The following is a 19,122-nucleotide window of genomic DNA, read 5'->3' as shown; positions in this document are numbered from 1 at the left end:
CTGGGAAAAGGGTCTTGATGGGTATCATCAGGATCTCTGAATTTGAGCTTGCCCACACCCACTCCAGTATTCTTGCCTGGAGAATCCCATGGACGGAGGAGCTTGGTGGGCTACAGGTCACGGGTCGCAAAGAGTTGGACACGACTGAGCGACTTCACTTCACTTTTACTTTCAAACCCAATGGCTAGTGTCCTGAGAAGAGAAAAGGAAGTGAAAAGATGCATAGAGAAGATGCCTCTGTGAAGGCAGAGGTGCAGCGGTGTGTCTGCGGGGCAGAGAAGGCTGGCAGCTGCCAGGGGAGGGCTGGGGTGGGTGAGGGGCCAGTGAGGGCTACTCCTTCAGAGTTTCAAGAAGGAATCAACCCTGCTGACACTCTCATTTCAAACTCCTGGCTTCCAGAACTCGGAGAGGATAAATTTGTGTTGTTTTCAGACACCAAGTGCTGGTAATTTATTATGGCAGCCATAGGAAGTAATACTGGGGCCACAGTGAAGAGCACGAATTTCATTCTGAGTATAGCGGGGAGTGACCAGGAGGGCTGAAGCAAGAAGAGATTGTAATTGACAAGAGAGGGGATGTCTCTGGCTTGCTGTGGAGAATGAATCTGGGGAGGGAGAGCACAGGGGATACAGGGAGGCTGATGCTGATGGTTTGAAAAGACCCTGGAACACTGCTGCTGGATCCAAACCTGACCTGCTGTTGCCGAGGTGTGTGACCTGGAACAAGTCACCTAACTTCCATACGATTCAGTGTTATTTAACACGTACAATGGGCATTAAAAAAAGAATGCCTCTCCCTCATGGCAGCTTAGGTGATTTACTACAGGCGGCAAGTCACCTAAACTTCCATATGATTTGGTTTTTAACACGTACAATGGGGATAAAAAAAAGAATGCTTCTCCCTTATGGCAGCTTTAGGTGATTTACTACGTGCAAATGCCTAGAAGGGAGCTGGCACCTGGTGAAAGCCCGTGTGCCCTGTTCTTATCACAGTCAGATGCGGAGGAGGAAGGGAAGGGACAAGGGGACACATATGGACTTCGGGGCTTTGAACTCAAGCTATGCAACAGCTGGTGGTGCTATTTACTGAAGGGGACGTGGGCTGGGAGGGGAACTAAGGGGAAGGGAGAAGGAAGTTTAGGAAATGTTAGGTTTGAGGTGTCCAAGAGAAAAACCAAGGAACTGTGGCTGGTGGGACTAAGATAAAAACAGGGCACAAAGGGGCCCTCACCAGATGCCAGCTTCCCTGGACACTTGGGGCCAACACAAAATGCCCCTGGAGTGTCCCAGAGCAGAGCATCAGGGGTGGGGACAAAGCACGTGGGCACCTTAGCCAACATCATCTTCACAAAACACAAAATCTGGTCCCATGAAAGTTGTGCCCAACACAGTTAATCAATATGAATAACATCTTGGGCTTCCAGGTGGTACGTGGTAAAGAATCTGCCTGCCAATGCAGGAGACTGAAGCGATGCAGGTTCAGTCCCTGGGCTGGGAAGATCTGGAGGACACGGCAACCTGCTCCAGGATTCTTGGCTGGAGAATCCCATGGACAGAGGAGCCTGGAGGGCTACAGTCCACGGGGTGACAAATGGTTGGAATGACTAAAGCGACTTAGCACACATGCTCGAAATAACATCTTATTCTTGCAACAGAGCCTTTACCTAAATGCAATTGTATTGTTGGGACATAGAGTCCTTTCAGAGGTATTTAAAGAGTCAGATACTCCTCTACTATGCCGTTTATTTGGTGTCACCTGAGATGAAGTATGCAGTGTGCCAAAGGACAGCAGTCTTCGATCAGGGCACCTGAGCTCCAATCAGAAACATGGGACACCCATGACAGCCACAGCCTTTGCAAATTGTGCTCTGCAGTTGACAAAGCCTTTCCTTCTCTGAGCCTCAAAACAGCAAGGTAGGAGGCAGGGCGTGTGGTCTTGCCCCTGTTCTCTTAGTGCTAACATCAAGAGGGGTCATGAATTAAATATAGGCCATGCACTCCATGTGGATCCCCATGGATTGTTCCAGTTTTTAGATAATAAGCAGGTAACAGTCACATGTTGCTATAAAAAGTGGCCCCGGGATTTGAAGCCTAGCTCCTCCTACCGTACCTACTATACCTACTATGCTCTACGTCCTCTCACGTAGGAAACTGAGATGCAGAGAGAGAAGGATCTTCTGCCTTGAGGTCACAGGACCAATAACCAACCAAACCAGGCCCAAATCTCCATACCATGATTTCAAACCCAGAGCTCTCTTCTTCTGGGCCAGAGGTGGAACTATTTTACCATCATCACAGAGCAACGGAAAAACAGAAACCACTATTAATTTCTCACCACTTAGCTAAATAGCTTTTCTAATCATCTGCCTACCTATGATGACTAATTTTACATAACAACTTGACTGGCCATGTGGTGCCACAGACTACTCCTGGGAGTGTCTGGGAGTGTATTTCTGGGTGAGATGCGCCTTTGGATCAGTGGATTCCTAGAGCAGATGTCCTCCCCAATGTGGGTGGGCATCTCCCAACCAACTGAGGGCCTCATGAGAACAAAAGCCCTCACTGTTTGAGCTGGCATGTCTACTCTCATCTTCTCCCGCCCCTGGAGTGATATTTACACATGTGCTCCCTGGTTCTCTGGCCTTCATACTGAATTACACCTGGGCCTCCAGCTTGCAGGTGGCAGAGCAAGGGATTTCTTAGCCTCCAGGACCATGTGAGCTGATAATAAATCATATATATATGGATATTGGTTCTGCCTCTCTGGAAAATCGTAATATACCACCTACGCTTTTAATTAAGAACTCACTTCTAAAAGTTTAAATATCTACCTACCATGCATCAGGCACTCTGCTAGGTGCTGGAAGGAGAAGTTTTAATAAGACATGGTACGTAACACCAATTCTTACGGTGCTACCAGAGAGTACAGTGTTCTCGGCATTGCCTCAACTGTGAGTGCAAGTTTTCCTTTAATCCAGAGGTTTTCAGCCTTGGCTGGACATTGGAATCACCCGGAGAGATTCACACATCTGACTCCTTGGCCCCACCTCCAGACTTTGTGATTTGATTGGTCTGGGATATACCTTGGGTGTCAGAATTTTTAAATACAAGAAAAGTGTGCTAATCACTCATTACTGTGATTTAACTGTTGATATAAACCATTTCCTTTTAGTCATAATTTATAACTTTCTCATTTTCAAGCGTAATGTGATGTAGTTAATGGCACACAAGATATAAAACAGATTATTTAAAGGAATATTAAAAGTTGGAAATTTCAAGAGAAGAAATATGCCAAACCTGTGATAAAGGAATTGCTACAACTGAGGATAAGATCTAGCCCTGAGTTTTTCAGATCAAATGTATAGAGGTGAGCAGGGTTATCACAGGTGAACAAAGTGTTCTCATAGTCAATAAAAGGAAGCCTATGAGGGAAAAAAGAACAACCCAAAAGGTTATCTTCTGTCAGCTCTAACAGGACAGGTAAAAGATATTTGGATACACAAGAGCAGAACCCACAAATGCACAAATGCTCTGTGACTTTTCAACAGCCAGGCTGCTCCCAGTTCAGCTCTTAGCCAATTTGAAAGTCAGCCCCGTTCTCCCAAAGGTCTGCTGGCTTCCCTGGATGACCCTCCTCTAAGGCAGCCTCGAAGCAGGCCAGGAGGGATTGTCATCCAGCTGTCTCGGCAAACGGTTTTGCCACGGCCCACGCAAGGGAGACGAGCCAGCTCCCCACAGGACTCACTGCCTCCCTGTCACAGAGAGAGCTCTGTTGGGCTGAGATGCCATTTGAAGTACACAAGGCCCGGCACCTGGGACCTTTGTTTGGAGTTCACTCTTCTTCAGCTAAAAGCCTCAGTGGAGACAGACTGCCCTGCTAAGGCAGTGAGAGCTGCACTTTGGACACCCTGATCCAGGCACCCGGGAGAAGGCTGGAGGGGGACTTACGGAGGGTTGTCACATTTCCTCTGCCGGAAGCGGGCTCCCGTCCCACACGTGCGGCTGCACATGCTCCAGGCGCCCCAGGGGCTCCAGTCTCCGTCCACGTGCTCTGGGATGGGTGTCTTGCTCACACACTCCCCCGCGCGGCACCACTGAAACACAGCAGGGCGGCAAAGCTGCTCACTCATGGGTAACTGATCCCTTCCACATGAGAAAACACCATGCCCCCCAGAGCCCCCAATTTTTATAATTTACACAAAAGCAGACTATTTGGGGGTATGTACATTTGCTAACTTTGGTGATATTCCTTCCGTATCCAACCTGACACCTCTAAGGCTCTGGGGTTTGGATTTTGCCCTAAACGTAGTGATGTGTCCAGTGCAGGTTTTCAAAACTCCAAGAAAAGGATGAATGCACGGGCTCATGGAGAGACTTCACCTTCTGCAAACTGTTTAGTGTGAGCCTCTTTCTGGAAGGCAGTATTTCCTGGCTCTGTAGTTTTGAACTTCAGATTTGGGATCGGTGCTGGGAGATGACACAGCTGGGGCCACATGAGAGAACCATGGCTCCTTCTGAGGATAAGAGAAAGCCAATCCTTGAAAATAATTTCCCAGAGTGTGCAGCACAACCCCTGGGGCACAAGATGTGATTAAACAGTCGTGATTATAGCCTCTCTTTCAGTTCTTACAGTAAGACTAAAGAGAAAGCCTCAGACTGTGGCGGCTGGCCCTGACCACCTCCAACACTTCAATCTCTCCTGTTAAAGAAGATCGGTGTGAAGGCTGGTGCACTTCACCTCTAGAACCATTCTCATTAAAATCATCTTATGACAGGGATTTGTGCATGGCAAGTAATTCTGTTTTTCCATTTACGGTCTGCTGATATAAACATTTCAAGTAAATTCACTCATGTAACAAAAGGAGTTAATTTAATAAAAATATTGAGTAAATGATTATTGTATAAGAGGAAAAGGAGAGTGGTGAATGCGTCCCTCCCTGCCTGAAGTGGGCTCCAGGGCATTTCTGGGGTGGCCCGGGGCACGTCAGGGGCTCCTGAGTGCACTTTTCAGAAGAGGTGTCAGTGTGCAGGGGACTTGGGACTGCCTGCCTGCTAGGTGCAATGGGAAGTGGGGTTACCTTGTCTGCCCCACACTCTGTGCCATCCAGGGGAGGGTCCAGTTTGGTCTTGCAGGATGTATCTCCTTCCACCAGGCACCACAGTCCAGCACACATCAGATGCTGATGACAAGGAAAGGAACGTGACTGCCGAGAACTCTGCACTCAGGTCATAGCAGGGTCAGAGGCGGGGCCCCCTGACGGGTTTGGATTTGCGAAACATGAGGGGAGGAGGAAGGGTCATGAATCTGCACGTCAAAAAAATAGATGCTTCATTTCAACTAGATCATTTAGCTCGACAAAATTCCGTGCATTTACTTCTAGGAGGGCGGGTCTCATGGGGGTTGAGCTCAGCAGTTCCTGAACTAGCTATTGAGGGCCTAGGAGGTGTCTGGCACAGGCTGGAGTCTGGAAGCTCTTAACAAGTAGACACATTCAATGTAGGAAGGTATTAATACAAGGCAGACTCCCACAAGTCACATAGAGTACACAGGAAAAGAACTGCGGCAACCAAGCCTCCTCAGGGCCGGCTGGCTCTGGAGCAGAGGCTGGTGCAGCAGCTGTGTGACCTCAGGAGACAGAGTCCAGCAGGCGATGTAGGCTCAGGGCCGCCCTGGGCTTAAAGAGGCAAGCTTCAGTCCTCCCCAAGGTCACCTGCTTTCTAGCTCAGCTGAGCCACGTGTGACTTCTTAGAGTATTGCACCTACAGAAATGTCTTACCATCCATGAATATATAATGAAAATAATTCTGCTGAAACAGGAACAGGCATTTAAAAGCACAGACTCCCACTTGTATTAATCAGACACAAGAAAGTGCTCAGAAGAAGACAATTTATCAAAACAACTGAAGCAGGCATAGGCCAGTGTTCTCCCTGTCTGCCTTGGTCTCCCCTGCAGGACAATGTCTGCATGACCTGCTGCCTCCCTGACTTCCTGGTTGTTAGGAGCTATCCTCTGGCTATGGAGCAATCTCGACCACAAGGGATGGAGGACCCCTGTCCCCTGGGTGAGAGGCTCCAAGGGTCCCAGGGGTGGCTTGCTGTCCACACATCAGTGCACCTTGCCTGAGTCCCTCCTCACTTTCCTGCCCCCTCAAGGGCGTCCTGGGATCACTTCCCAGATAAACTCCTTGCACCCAAACCCTCGCCTTGTGGTCTGAAAATTGAGAACAGATGTACTGAAGGCTCTTGAAAGACGCAGTACTTCCACGATGTCAGAGCCAATCAGGGCGACAAGGTCTGCGGGGAGTGGGAAAGTCCCTTTCAGGGACCTGACCCAAGAGGCACACCTCGGGCAGGGTGACAGTTAAGGGTCCCCTTGCGGTCTCGCCAGGGTGTGGAGGCTCAGTACAGGGGCCGGCTGTTCCAAGTAATCGTGAACATCTGCTCAGAGGAGAGTGCGACTGTGCTGTCCAAAGTCAGAAAATGTTTAGATGTTGAAAGGACAGAAAAAAAGGAGCAAAGGGAGGGAAGGCAGAGCTGCGGGGCTTGACAATGAGCTCAGAGCAGCCCACGGCCCTTTCTCATTTTTCAACTACGTCGGAGCTGCTCTGTGACCTTAAAGATGCTGATGAGTTGAGCGGAATTTTGCACATTTGGGTTCAGAAAAGCCCCCACATTCCCATCACTGTCTGCCCCTCAATGGAGCAGTAACAGGATGAGTGGCTGGAGCCCAGCACTGGCTGGTCCCATAAAGACTGACAGCATCTCATTAAATGTGTGATCTTGTGCACTTTGATCTGAGAGCTCTTCCAGAGGGTGGTGTCAGTTTGTGGACACGTGTTCATGAGACAAGGAGGGCCCAGGAGGTGAATTTATGGGGTAAGAGTGTTTGGGATTAGGAGACCTAACTGCCCCTTAGGAGAGAGAGGAAGACTGGTGCAAGCTGTTTATTATGCAATTTATAGACAGTTTAATCTTAACTTTTCTAATCATCAGAGCAAAAGGAGAATGAGGTCAGGCAAAGATTTCTTAAATAGAACACAGAAAGTATAAAATTTAAGGGAAAGAAATGGATGAATTTAAAAACTATATTAAGTATTAAAATGAGCTGGGGTGGGGAGATGTTAAAATAAATAACTTGTGTTTATCAAAAACAACTGTAAGAAAGTGAGAGATGTTTGTAATGGGAGAAAGATTTGTAAGGCACAGAACCAACAAAGATTTGTATCCAGAATATACATAAAACAAAAGCCAAAAACTCCCACTGATCAATCAAGAAAAAGGCCCAACAGAAAAATGAGCAGAAGATTTGAGTAAACATTTTACATAAAAGGATCTATACACATATAGGATGGACAGAAAATACAAAAGGATGCTTGATTTCATTAGTCATCAGAGAAAATCAAATTAAAACCAACCAGCTAAAAAACGAAAACAAAACAAACCAAAAAACCCAACCAGCTACCTCTTCACATCCACCAAAATGACTAGAGTGAAAGACCTGGAGACTACCAGGTGTCAGCAAGGATGCGAGGCAATGAAAACTCTCATCAACTGATGAGATTCTTAGTTCTGTAACTGTGGAAAACTCTTTGGCAGTATTTACTAAAGGTAAAGAGAAGAATATTCTAATACCCGGCAATTCTACTCCAAGGTATGTATCAAACAGAAATGTGTGTGTATGTCCACCAAAAATACTGTCAAGAATGTTCACAGCCACAGTATCTGCATTAGCTCCCAAGATGGAAACAACCCAAACACCTGTCAAAGCAGAACAGATAAATAAGGGTCTATTAGAACAATGGGACACTATTAGATCTCAACATGAAGTTCAAAATGACTAAGAGAAAACTATAGTGTTGGGAGTCAGGTTAAAAACAGACAAGGAGGATGAGCAGGAAAAAAATGACTTTAGAGCTACAGCCTCTGACCTCAGCTTGGCCACCAGCATTGCTCTGTGTGCCCAAGCCAAGCAATCACCCTCTGTGATTCCTTTTCACAGCTGGACAAATGGGGTGGACCACACCATGACTGTCACTGTGATGCCTTCTAGATGGACAGAAGGCATGCTTTACAAATGACAAAATGCTCTGACATCTGTGATCCTGAGGCTCACAACAGCCCCGGAGGCAAGTATGACAGAGCTTTCTCTCTTTTTTCCCACTTTCCCCTTCTTTTTCTCTTTTTAGTAGATGGGATTATTATTCATAAGGCCTGCAATAATTAGTAGTAAGCATTACGGGTTCACTATGGGAGGCCAAGTCAAGATGCACACAGAATACAGTTGATTTTCAATGTTGTGTTAGTTTCAGGTGTATAGTAATCAGTTATACATATATATACTCTTTTTTAGATGCTTTTCCCATATAGGTTGGACTTTCCCAATGGCTCAGTGGGGGAATAATCAGCCTGCAATGCGAGAGACACAGGAGCCATGGTGCCGGGGTCCAGCCCCGGTGGATCAAGGGAATTCGAAGGGTGGAAGGTGTTGGCGTGAGAAAAACTTATTTATTGATTGATATAAGATTAGATTAAGAAACGCGTGAGAAAAACTTATTTATTGATTGATATAAGATTAGATTAAGAAACAATAGTGTAGTAGGAAGAGTAAGTGGAGGAAGAGGGCTGAATAGCTTGGGTTACACGGAAGACCAATAAAATTCCAGACAAGGAATTTGCACCATCTACGTTGGGCCACTGGCGCTCGCTTGAATATCTAAGGGTGCCTCACCTTAGGCTCCCTTTCGCGCGGGTCTTAACAGCCAGGGCAAATAAGTAGACTTGGCGGGCCTCCGCGCCCCAGGTGGAGATTCAGCCTGAAATTAAAGTAAAGAGCGGAGGGAGGGAAAGGGAGAGAAGAGAGACAGAGACATGGGGGGAGCCAGATTCCCAAGAAACCAGGCCGAGAGACTAGTCCGAGAAACTGGTCCCATCCTTTATTGTTCAGAAGGCCTTTTATACTTTTGATAAAAACATGGAGATCAATGGGTAACACAAAATTATGTAGCGTTCCGCAACCCAGACTCTTTCCGTATATCATTTTGTATACAAAAGGTCTCAGGTGATTTACATTATCTTCTGGCCAAGAGGCTTGTTAACTTTTTGGCTCTCTTCCTTAATGAATGTTAATTTTGTTTCCCCTGAAGTGTTTTTCTTTAATCTACATCTCCTTAAAGCGCTAAAGTTACATCTCTATAGAACAAAGGTGCAGTGGGTTGTAACAAAGAAGGTACTTAACTCAAAGATCTAATGTTGCTAATACCAGGTCTACTACTTGTTTTTCTATATACCAACTATATCTAAAAATAAAGGATATGAAAATTTAGCAGCAAGCATTGGCTCAACAAATGAAACCTTTAATCAGTCCTATTCTAAAGATTTTGACTCCTCGGAAGCCCCTACATTCCTAGGATGTTTTAAGCTTCCTGTGCCTCCTGCGGTCAGGAGGCCTCAAACAATCACACGCGCAGCTGAGTCCTGCAGGCAGGCTATAAAGCCATCAGAGGGGTATTTGGATTGAAACACTCTTTCAAATGCAGAAGACTAAAGCCCTGAATTGACTTTTTCCAGAGAATGTCAGAAGAGTGGAAAAGCAGAGCACAAAAACCGGCAGATTTTTGTTGGGGTACATGCTTAGGAATTTCCAGAGGGGTCCCTGAAGTCTGAGCACACCTTGCGTATGTCAGCTTCCTTCCTCATGACCTTGTCACGGGCGGGATTCCTCACACTGGCTCCCGGCACCATGGATTCAATCCCTGTGTCGAGAAGATCCCCCTGGAGGAGGAAATGACAACCCATCCCAGTATTCTTGCCTGGAAAATCCCATAGTCTGAGGATCCTGGTGGGCTACAGTCCAAAGAGGTCACAAAAAAGTTGAACACAACTGAGCCCATAAAGATCATTACAGAGTACTGAGTAGAGTTCCCTGTTCTATACAGTAGGTCTTTATTAGTTATCTATTTTATATATAGGAGTGTGTATAAGTCTTTCCCAACTTGGCCATCCCCACTTTTGCCCCCTCGTAACCATAAGTTTGTTTTCTACACTTGTGACTCTATTTCTGTTATATAAATAAGTTCACTTGCACCATTTTTTAGATTCACATATAAAGTGATGTCACATGATATCCGTCTTTTTCTGACTTACTTCACTCAGTATGACAACCTTTAGGTCCATCCATGTTGCTACAAATGGTATTATTATTTTTTTTAATGACTGAGTAGTATTCCATTGTATATAAGTTCCACATCTTCTTTATTCATTCCTCTGCTGATGGACATTTAGGTTGCTTCCATGTCCTGGTTACTGTAAAGAGTGCTGCAGTAAACACTGGGGTGCATGTATCTTTTCAAATTATGGTTTTCCCTAGATATATGCTCAGGGGTGGGACTGCTGGATCATATGGTCATTCTATATTCAGTTTTTAAAGGAAACTCCAGATTGTTCTCCATTATGGTTATACCAGTTTACATTCCCACCAACAATGTAAGAAGGTTCCCTTTTCTCTACACTCTACAGTATTTATTGCTTGTAGATTTTTTGATGATGATTTTCTGATTAGTGTGAGATAATACTTCATTGTAGTTTTGATTTGCATTTCTCTAATAATCAGTGATACATAATATGTTAGTCACTCATTCGTGTCCAACTCTTTGCGACCCCATGGACTGTACCCTGCCAGGCTCCTCTGTTCATGGAATTCTCCAGGCAAGAATACTGGAGTGGATTGGCATTCTCTTCTTCAGAGGATCTTCCTGACCCAGGAATTGAACCCAGGTCTCCTGCATTGCAGGCAGATACTTTACCTTCTGAGTCATCAGGGAAGCCCAATAATTAGTGATGTTGAGCATCTTTTCATGTGCCTTTCGGCCATCTGTATGTCTTTTTTGGCAAAATGTCTAGTTAGATCTTCTGCCCTCTTTTTTGCTTGGGTTGTTTGGTTTTTTTTTATATTGAGCTGTGTGAGCTATTTGTATATTTCTCACTTTTCCAATGAAGAGGTAGACATTTGCAGACTTTAAGGGCCCTGAGCTGGGTCAGAAACACAGGACTGGGAATTCACTTATCAAGATTTATATTCTCATTCTTGACCCGTGTGGTGCCTACACAGGTGCATTCACCTTATGAAAACTAATCAAGCCCTAAACTTAGGGATTTGTGTACTTTTCTGTATGCATATTATAATTCAATAAGACTATTACATAAATAAATAAACACTTAGACTGGTGATGGAAGGTTATCTGGACTTATCACAGGGAGAAGCAGGTAAATCAGAGCTTCACAAGGAAATACAAATAAACCATATTGCTGGAAGTCATATCTCAAAGCTGGAAAGAGACTCTAAATGTTGAGCAGTCCTTGTAAGTTGGGACACACACACACACACACACACACACACACACACACACACACACACACACTCTTTCTCTCTCTCTCTCTTCTCATAAGGAGAGTTCCTGCTAGGATGAAACCAGGATGTTCCTGACATGAACATCCTATAAATAGCTGGTCCAGGAATAACTCAGAGTGAACAATACTAGGTAAGAAGCAGTACAGGATATAACTAAGATACTACAAATAAAAAAGAGAGAAAAAGCAGGAGGGAGAAAGCAGATGAAGAATACTCATCAGACAATATGATCATGGAATGGCTAAAATTAATTAATGTCCAACCACAGTACTATTAAAGTTTTAAAAACACAGTAGTTGTGCCTTTTTTAATTTGCATTTGCAAAAAGCCAATACACAAGAACTCAGGAAAAAGATGGTCTTGTCAAAGGAGATAAAATATGAGCTATTAGAACCTGATCAAGAAATGTAAGAGAAAGTAAAGTCAGATGACCAACGATGACCACATTGAAAGCGGCATGAAGAAGAGACATGCCACTGAGCACACAGGGAGGTACACAGAGCTAATGACTGAGAAAAAGTGAATATAATGAAATAGAAATGAACGAATAATTTTTAAAAAGTTAAGAGGAAACAACAGATATGGAAGACACACAAAGGAGAGCTGACATAAGCATAAGTGGGAGGCAGGGAGGAGGGGCTTTCTCTTCTCTACTTTCCCAATGAGGAGGCAGATGATTATCGAGGTCAAGGACCCCAAGCTGGATCAGGAGCATGGGACTGCTAAAGAGTAGAACTAAAGTAATACAACAGGAAAGGTATTTGAATATAAATTCAAGATCTGTCCTTAAATAAAAGAAGATCTCAGTCTCAGATTGAAAGACAAAGCTCTGTGTCAGGAAAAAAGGCGAAGAATGATGAATACAGAGGCAAGTCCTAATAAAGTTGATCTCAGAGATAAAGCAAAATTACATTTTAGGCAGCCAGAGACTCTTCCTCACCTTCCCAAAGAGGGAGCAGTTCACAGATACTGGATGAAGATATTAGGCTAAATGCACCTTCCTCTATAGCAGCATTCACTGCCAAGAGGCAGTAAAGCAATGCTTAGACAAACACAAAGAACAAATTCAACCCAAGAAGTGTCTAATAACTAAACATCTGCTCAAATATTTAGGTAACTGGAAAACATTTTTGAACATATAAAGAGTTAAGTCCTCTCTTGGAAAAAATACTAGAGGATGAACTTCACTCCACAAAGACATTAATGGAAAACTCATGAGAAAAGGATTGGAAGTAAACATTGATAAAACCATTGAAGGAAACCAATGGAGGACTGAAGCTGGAGAACAGAATGCAGATACAAACCCAGGTGAGGCAGAAAAAAATGGATAAAAACAGGCTGGAAAAGAAGGTACAGAGGGGTGGGGGCAATAGGAGATTGTCCCTATCTCCCAATTTTGTCAACTTTTCTAGCTGGGAAAGGAGCAAAACATAAGAGATAAACATGATAACTGAGATATAAGAATTTTAAGGGCTTCCCTAGTGGCTCAGTTGGTAAAAAATCTGCCTGCAAGGCAGGAGACCTGGGTTTAATCCTCAGGTTGGGTAGATCTCCTGGAGAAGGAAATGGCAACCCACTCTGGTACTCTTGCCTGGAGAATTCCATAGACAGAGGAGTTGGGCAGGCTATAGTCCGTAGGATTACAGAGTTGGACATGAATATGTGACTTATAAGACTTATAAGTGAACTTATAAGAATTTTAAAGGTAAAATGTTAGCCACTAATAAAAATAATAAAATTGAGTGGTGGAAGGAATGGAAAGGAGGTGGAAAGGTACTGATTTCATCATGTTCATGGAGTGAGGAAACAGAAACTCTAAAGAGAAGTGTGCCTGAGGCACTTTTGCTTCCAGCAAATGTCAGAATAGATACCCTATGGGAGGCAGGGCTGTTCCTCCACTATACAAATATAAGTATTGTAGTAAAACATAACTCTTACTGCTGAGCTCATTAGAAGTAAAAAGAACTATTCAAGGAAGCAAACACAGAATACACACACGATTATTTATACATACAAACATACTCCAATCCGTGGTTATACATAGTTACAAACATATTCCAATCCGTGGTAAGCACTTACAAGGGGTGTGCTGCCCTGAGGCCCAGCTCTGATCTTCACACTAGACTTGGGAGAATAAGTTCTGGACTGGTGGCAAGGTCACAAGATCTACCTGAGATACCCAGATTACACCAGGGAATCTGGAAGAGTATTAACCAGTCCAAAAGGGTTGATGGCCTTTCCTGGCTTTGGTTGAGATAAATATAAATTCTCCCTGAAGGAAACAACTATCACTCAGGCTCTCAGAATTTCCTGGTTACCTTCAATAAAGGTAAACTCACAGTCAAGCATAGAAACATGAGTGACAGCAGAAACAATAAGCAAAAGATTTAAATTCTCAAAGTGTTTATATAATAGAATTATCAGATGCTGAATATACAATCAGTTCAGTTCATTCACTCAGTCGTGTCCAACTCTCTGTGACCCCATGGACTGCAGCATGCCAGGCTTCCCTGTCCCTCACCAACTCCCAGAGTTTACTCAAACTCATGTCCATTGACCCGGTGATGCCATCCAACCATCTCATCCTCTGTCGTCCCCTTCTCCTCCCACCTTCAATCTTTCCCAGCATCAGGGTCTTTTCCAATGAGTCAGTTCTTTGTATAGAGACTATATATTAACTCTCTATAAAATATCTTAAAAAAAATAGAAGATGAGATCACATAAACAAGCTAGCAGCAAGATACTATTGAATATGATCAGGCAAATTTGGGGGAAAAAACTGGAAAAAAACTTTTGAAAGTCAAATATATTAAGAAACTTGTAAGATCTACATTTAAAAAAAAAAACTTTAAAATTCCCCCAAGGAGGGGTAGATTCCTTTACATCCTGAGTGGATGTAAGGGAACAGTATATATAAAATTATATATTTTCCCTAAGTTAATCTATAAAATAATGTAACAATTTAAAATACCAATGTAACTTAGAACTATAAAAGCAGTTTCTAAAGACCACATGGAAAAACAAACAAGAAATAACAGCCAGTAAAATTTTGAAACAGCATATGTTTAGTGTATTAAAATATTTTATAAAGTTACAGTCATGTAAATATTAAGAAGCATATGATTACATTAGTAGAACAGACTGGAAAATCCAGAAATATTTTCAAAATATAAGATATGCAGAAATGTATATTAGAAAGATAGTATTTCAAATTTATGGGGAGAAATGAATTATTCAATAAATAGTATGGAGCACCTGAGCAGCTATCTGGAAGCAAAGTGAGGTTAGACCCCTACCTCACACCTTACACTAAAATAAATGATCATTGGATTAGGATTTAAACATAAAAATTAAATAATAAAAATACTAGAAGTCATGAAAATTAAACTTATTTATAGTTTAGGAGTGGGAAGGACCTTTCTAAACATAGTTTAAAACCCAGAAGCCTTAAAAGGAGATTTATATATTTCACTTTACACACACACACACACCTTCTGCCTGACATAAAATAAGATAAAGTAAAACACAAACTGAAAAAATAGACCGTTTGCAACTCATATTTCAGCTAAAGCACCAATTTCCTTAATAATTAAAACTTCCAACAAATTACTTAAAAAAATCAACAATCCAATATAAAAAAAGGTTTCAGCAAACAGTTCACAGAAAAGAGCACACACCTGACTTTTCAATATATGAAGAGATGCTCGAATTTATTATGAGAGAAATGCCTTTCAACTCGCAACAAGCTCATTTCTTGAATGTTCAGACTGACACAGCTCAGACAGCCTAGGAGAAGGTGTGGGGATCCGGTGGTCCTCAGAGAGGCCAGGGAAGAGACCAGAGAGCTAAATTATCTTAACAGAGAGCCAGGACATCACTTGCCATATTCCTCCCCACCCTTGTGAAGTTTTTCCTGCTCTTGCGCATTCCCCCCAGGAAGAACCCATCGGGGCTCTGAGAGAGTTCCCACCTAACTGGTCCTGAGGGTGACAGGCCCAGGGGTCTCACCCCCCACCCTCCACCTCTCCATCCTGAGCTCCTGGGGAGCAGCAGCTGTGTCTGCCTCCTCATCTCATTAGCACACAACTGGCAGCACAGGGTACAGACACAAAGACCATGTGCTGAGTGAGTGCACGAATGAACAAACAGATTCACTTGCCAAGCAATGCAAGGCTCGAGCAGAGAGAGAGAAAGGTGACGCGTTCTAAGAATTTACCTAGCCCAGGCATGAGGCTAAGAGCCCCACCAGGACTCCTCGTTACTACTCACACAATGCCATGAGACAGAAACTATCACCACTCACATTTTGTGAAGAGGAAATAGAATGAAGTGACTCGCCTAAACTGCAGGGCTAGGATCTGTCCTGACCCCAGAACACACTCTTATCCATTGGTTACACTGCCCATGGGTCCCCGATCTCCTCTCCCCACTTCCCAGGGTCTAGCATCTGTTAGCTCACTGGCCACATTTAAGGTTTGGTGAAAGTCTACTGAGAACATTTTGCTGCACAATTCCTCAAGGTGCTACATGACAAATAAGCCTGGGCAGAGCTTCCTTGGAATACCACGGAAACACGTGGAAGACGTGAGTGTCCCAGGAGAAGGACACTCCTGCTCATGCCTTCAAAGCTTTGTCCTTTTCTGCACCTGGTGGTGTCCCTCGTAGGCCATTCTGACGCTCTCCATGCACTGTTTGGAGAGGAGCTCTGGCTCAGAACAATAATGAATGGGAATGTTATGTAAAAACCCTCAGAAATGTGTTGCTGATAACACAAGCCAAAAGGGAGATAAAATGAAATTCTAAGAGCTGGATGAAAAAAATTACTCATCCAAAATTTCCACACATACTACTTACGGTTTGAAGCCTTCCCCCAGGCCAGTGTGCCAGCCCCACTTCTGGAAGGCTGGTCACCTCCTCCGTGTTCCCAAAGTTGCAGAGGCTGTCACCTGGCTGGGGACACCTAGGGTGGGGGCCACCGGGAGAGGCCAGGGCCGGGGCACTGGGCACTGAACTGGCAAGGAGGGCAGGCAAGAAGTGAAGGATAACACACAACTTGCTAAGTCTGGAGAGCACTTTGAGGAGGCAGTCCACTGCTTGCATTCAAACACTTCTGGAAAATTGGGGCCATCTGCTGCCAAAGTTCAACAGTTTTGAGAGAGGCGGCAGACGCTGGGCAGGAAGCTGAGACTGATGCAGGCAAGACGGCTTTCAACCTGGCGCCCAGCCCAGAGTCCTACCACGGGGCCCTGTCTGCCTGAGAGCGGCAGGGCAAGGCTCCTGTTCTGCCAGCCATCACCTGAACCCTCAACCCCGGCCAGGTACGCTGGCATGAAAGGGGCAGGTTTCACTTAGATCAGCAGTTCCAGATCAGGCTGAGCATAAGACTCCCTGGGGAAGCTGAATAAAAAGAAACAGCTGAAGGCCATCCCCCAGCGATCCTAACAGAGAAGATCCAGAGTGGGGCACACATACTGACGTTCTTACCTGCAGGAGATGCTAATGACCCACCAGGGTTAGAAATAACCAGCATCAGAGAAAAGAATATTGCTGGTTCCAAGGTGGAATCCTGACACCCTGTGCTCTCTGCCCACCACAGGGATTTCTATCCATCAAGATGACCATGAGAATCTCCCTGGGACTTGGGAAAGGACAGAAGGAGGCTTCCCAGTCTGGGCGCTGGAAGCACACCGAGAGAGAGAGATGCTGGACCCTGGAGAGCAGCTCCTAGAGGTCACAGGCTCCCGGGATGAAAGGAGGAGTGGTGAGGACAGATGAGCAGAAGAGGACCAGCCAGTGAGACTGTCAGCTAAACAACATCTCCTCTACCACTGACTCTAGGAAATGAGTTGATGGAAAAAAACAATATAGCTAATGCTTATTGAGCATCTACTATGTGCTAAGGGCTCCAGTTAATTTGTTCCTTAACCCTCCTAACAACCCTATGCTGTGTAAGTAGAATTATTTTTCTCATTTTGCAGATTAGAAAACTGAGGCATAGAGAGACCATAAGCATGACTGCAAAACTCATCTTAACCACTGTGTGATATGGACAGCAGCTCCACCCTGTGCTGAATGAAGGCCAAGAGAATTAAATGGAAAAGAGCAAAGGAGCAAACATTAGGTAGAAAAGAATGCATGACTCTCTAATGACACCATTCGAGACACTGTTGCCTCCTTGCAACAACTGGCTTACAACTTCCATGCTCAATATACATATATATTTTTTAATAGTGGAATATGCACATCTCAGTCCTTTGTGAGATGGACTCACAAGATGGACCCAACACCATCACACGTTGGGACACCCCTGCTCAAGTCAACCAGTGAGGCCGCTGTGCATCACTTCCCAACACCCTCCTTTCCCTGTGGGGCAGTCAGGCATGGACTTGGAGCCGTGGTGGTGCAATGTGTTGCTGAGATACAGTAAAGGTGGAAGGATGCACCTTTCAACTGAGAATCTCTAGGAACCAGGTGAGGGGTGGGGGCAGATAAATTCCTCTTTTAAGACTTTTGGGTACTAAATAGGATGTTATAATATATAATAAATATATAATAATAAAAAAATCCTCTTTTATGTTGAAATGGGGTGAGGGCTTTGTGAGGCCACGATCATTGGCAGAACGATGCCCTAACTCCCCACTCTTCCTTTCAGCTGACAATCCTATTCTGGCCTTCTCACCCTTGTTTCACCTGGCAGAATATCTGAGTTTAAATAGCTTTCAGGTCTTGCTAAATAATGACTTTGTAAGTAACTTTGCTGACAGAGACAGGAGGAACTTGTAATCATAAAAAAAAGATGGATTGGGCTAATTGCATAAAGTTCATTTCCCCTTTCTAATAAATATTTACCATCCAATGTTTATAACTTTTATGTTTGGACTTTCTTGAAATGCTTTATTGAATTAAAAACATCACATTACCATTGGCTAAAAGAGGAGACAGCTATATTTGCCAATAACTTCTGCAACAAATGCCAGCTATTGATGCCAATTTTTTTTTCTTTTGGTAGTTCATATTTCCACAGACAGCTTTGAGCCTTACAATACCCGTATTCTGCAGACAGACATGAAAGATGCAATGGTGATGGTGTGGGGATCTCCAGGGCCCTAGAAATGAAAATGGACTATATTTTAATTTTTCTTCATTCCCTGATGGAAACGTTTAAGAAAGCAGAAATATTTTAAGCCAGGCTGCTCCCAAAGCAACTGTAGCAATGTTTTTCCAAAGTTACCCTACACCCTTGGGGAAGGAAGTGGCTCTTAATTCTGATTGGTCTTAAAATGGCTATGAATTTTGAATGTCAAAAGAAGAACATCCCATGAAAGTCCAATCAGAAGGATATTCTGTATTGGAAATTCCATCTAAAGAAGAGGAACAGTCAAAGAAAAGCAGTTCATCCCTCAGTGGGTAAATTCTGACTGGTCACTGCCTAGCACTAAGCAATTGGCCTTGTGCTCTGAGGCACAGGGTGGAGCCTGTGAACCCTTCTTGGAATAATACTTGTCAGTGCATGATCATAAAATACATAAAGTTAGCAATCAAACAATTAAGTTCAAAAGTAATTCAAAGTACAAATTTGTGATATAGTAAGTGAAACATATGTTTCCTTGTCAAACATAAGAACGTAAGAAGATCTGGCCTTAGATCTAGTAACCATTAAAATTTTGAAGCAGTCATGAGCATAAATGATACTTCCAAATAGCTGCTAGAATAGT

General features: G+C 43.9%; 1 protein-coding gene across 1 annotated transcript in view; it reads right to left on the bottom strand.

Annotated features, from left to right (window-relative positions):
• The window catches only part of ADAMTS17 (ADAM metallopeptidase with thrombospondin type 1 motif 17), a 390,285-nt gene that overhangs the window by 139,251 nt on the left and 231,912 nt on the right, over positions 1-19,122 (bottom strand). The window contains exons 11-12 of the mRNA XM_068991384.1: positions 5,078-5,179; positions 3,948-4,093 (exon numbers count right to left, since the gene is read on the bottom strand). Of these exons, the coding sequence (XP_068847485.1) occupies positions 3,948-4,093; positions 5,078-5,179 (248 nt within the window). The remainder of the gene's footprint in view (positions 1-3,947; positions 4,094-5,077; positions 5,180-19,122) is intronic.

The sequence above is a fragment of the Capricornis sumatraensis genome, chromosome 19 (assembly GCF_032405125.1).
Source record: "Capricornis sumatraensis isolate serow.1 chromosome 19, serow.2, whole genome shotgun sequence".
NCBI classification, from domain to species: Eukaryota; Metazoa; Chordata; class Mammalia; order Artiodactyla; family Bovidae; genus Capricornis; species Capricornis sumatraensis.
The sequence above is the reverse complement of the archived record's forward strand: the minus strand, read 5'-3'. Positions and strand labels throughout refer to the sequence as shown.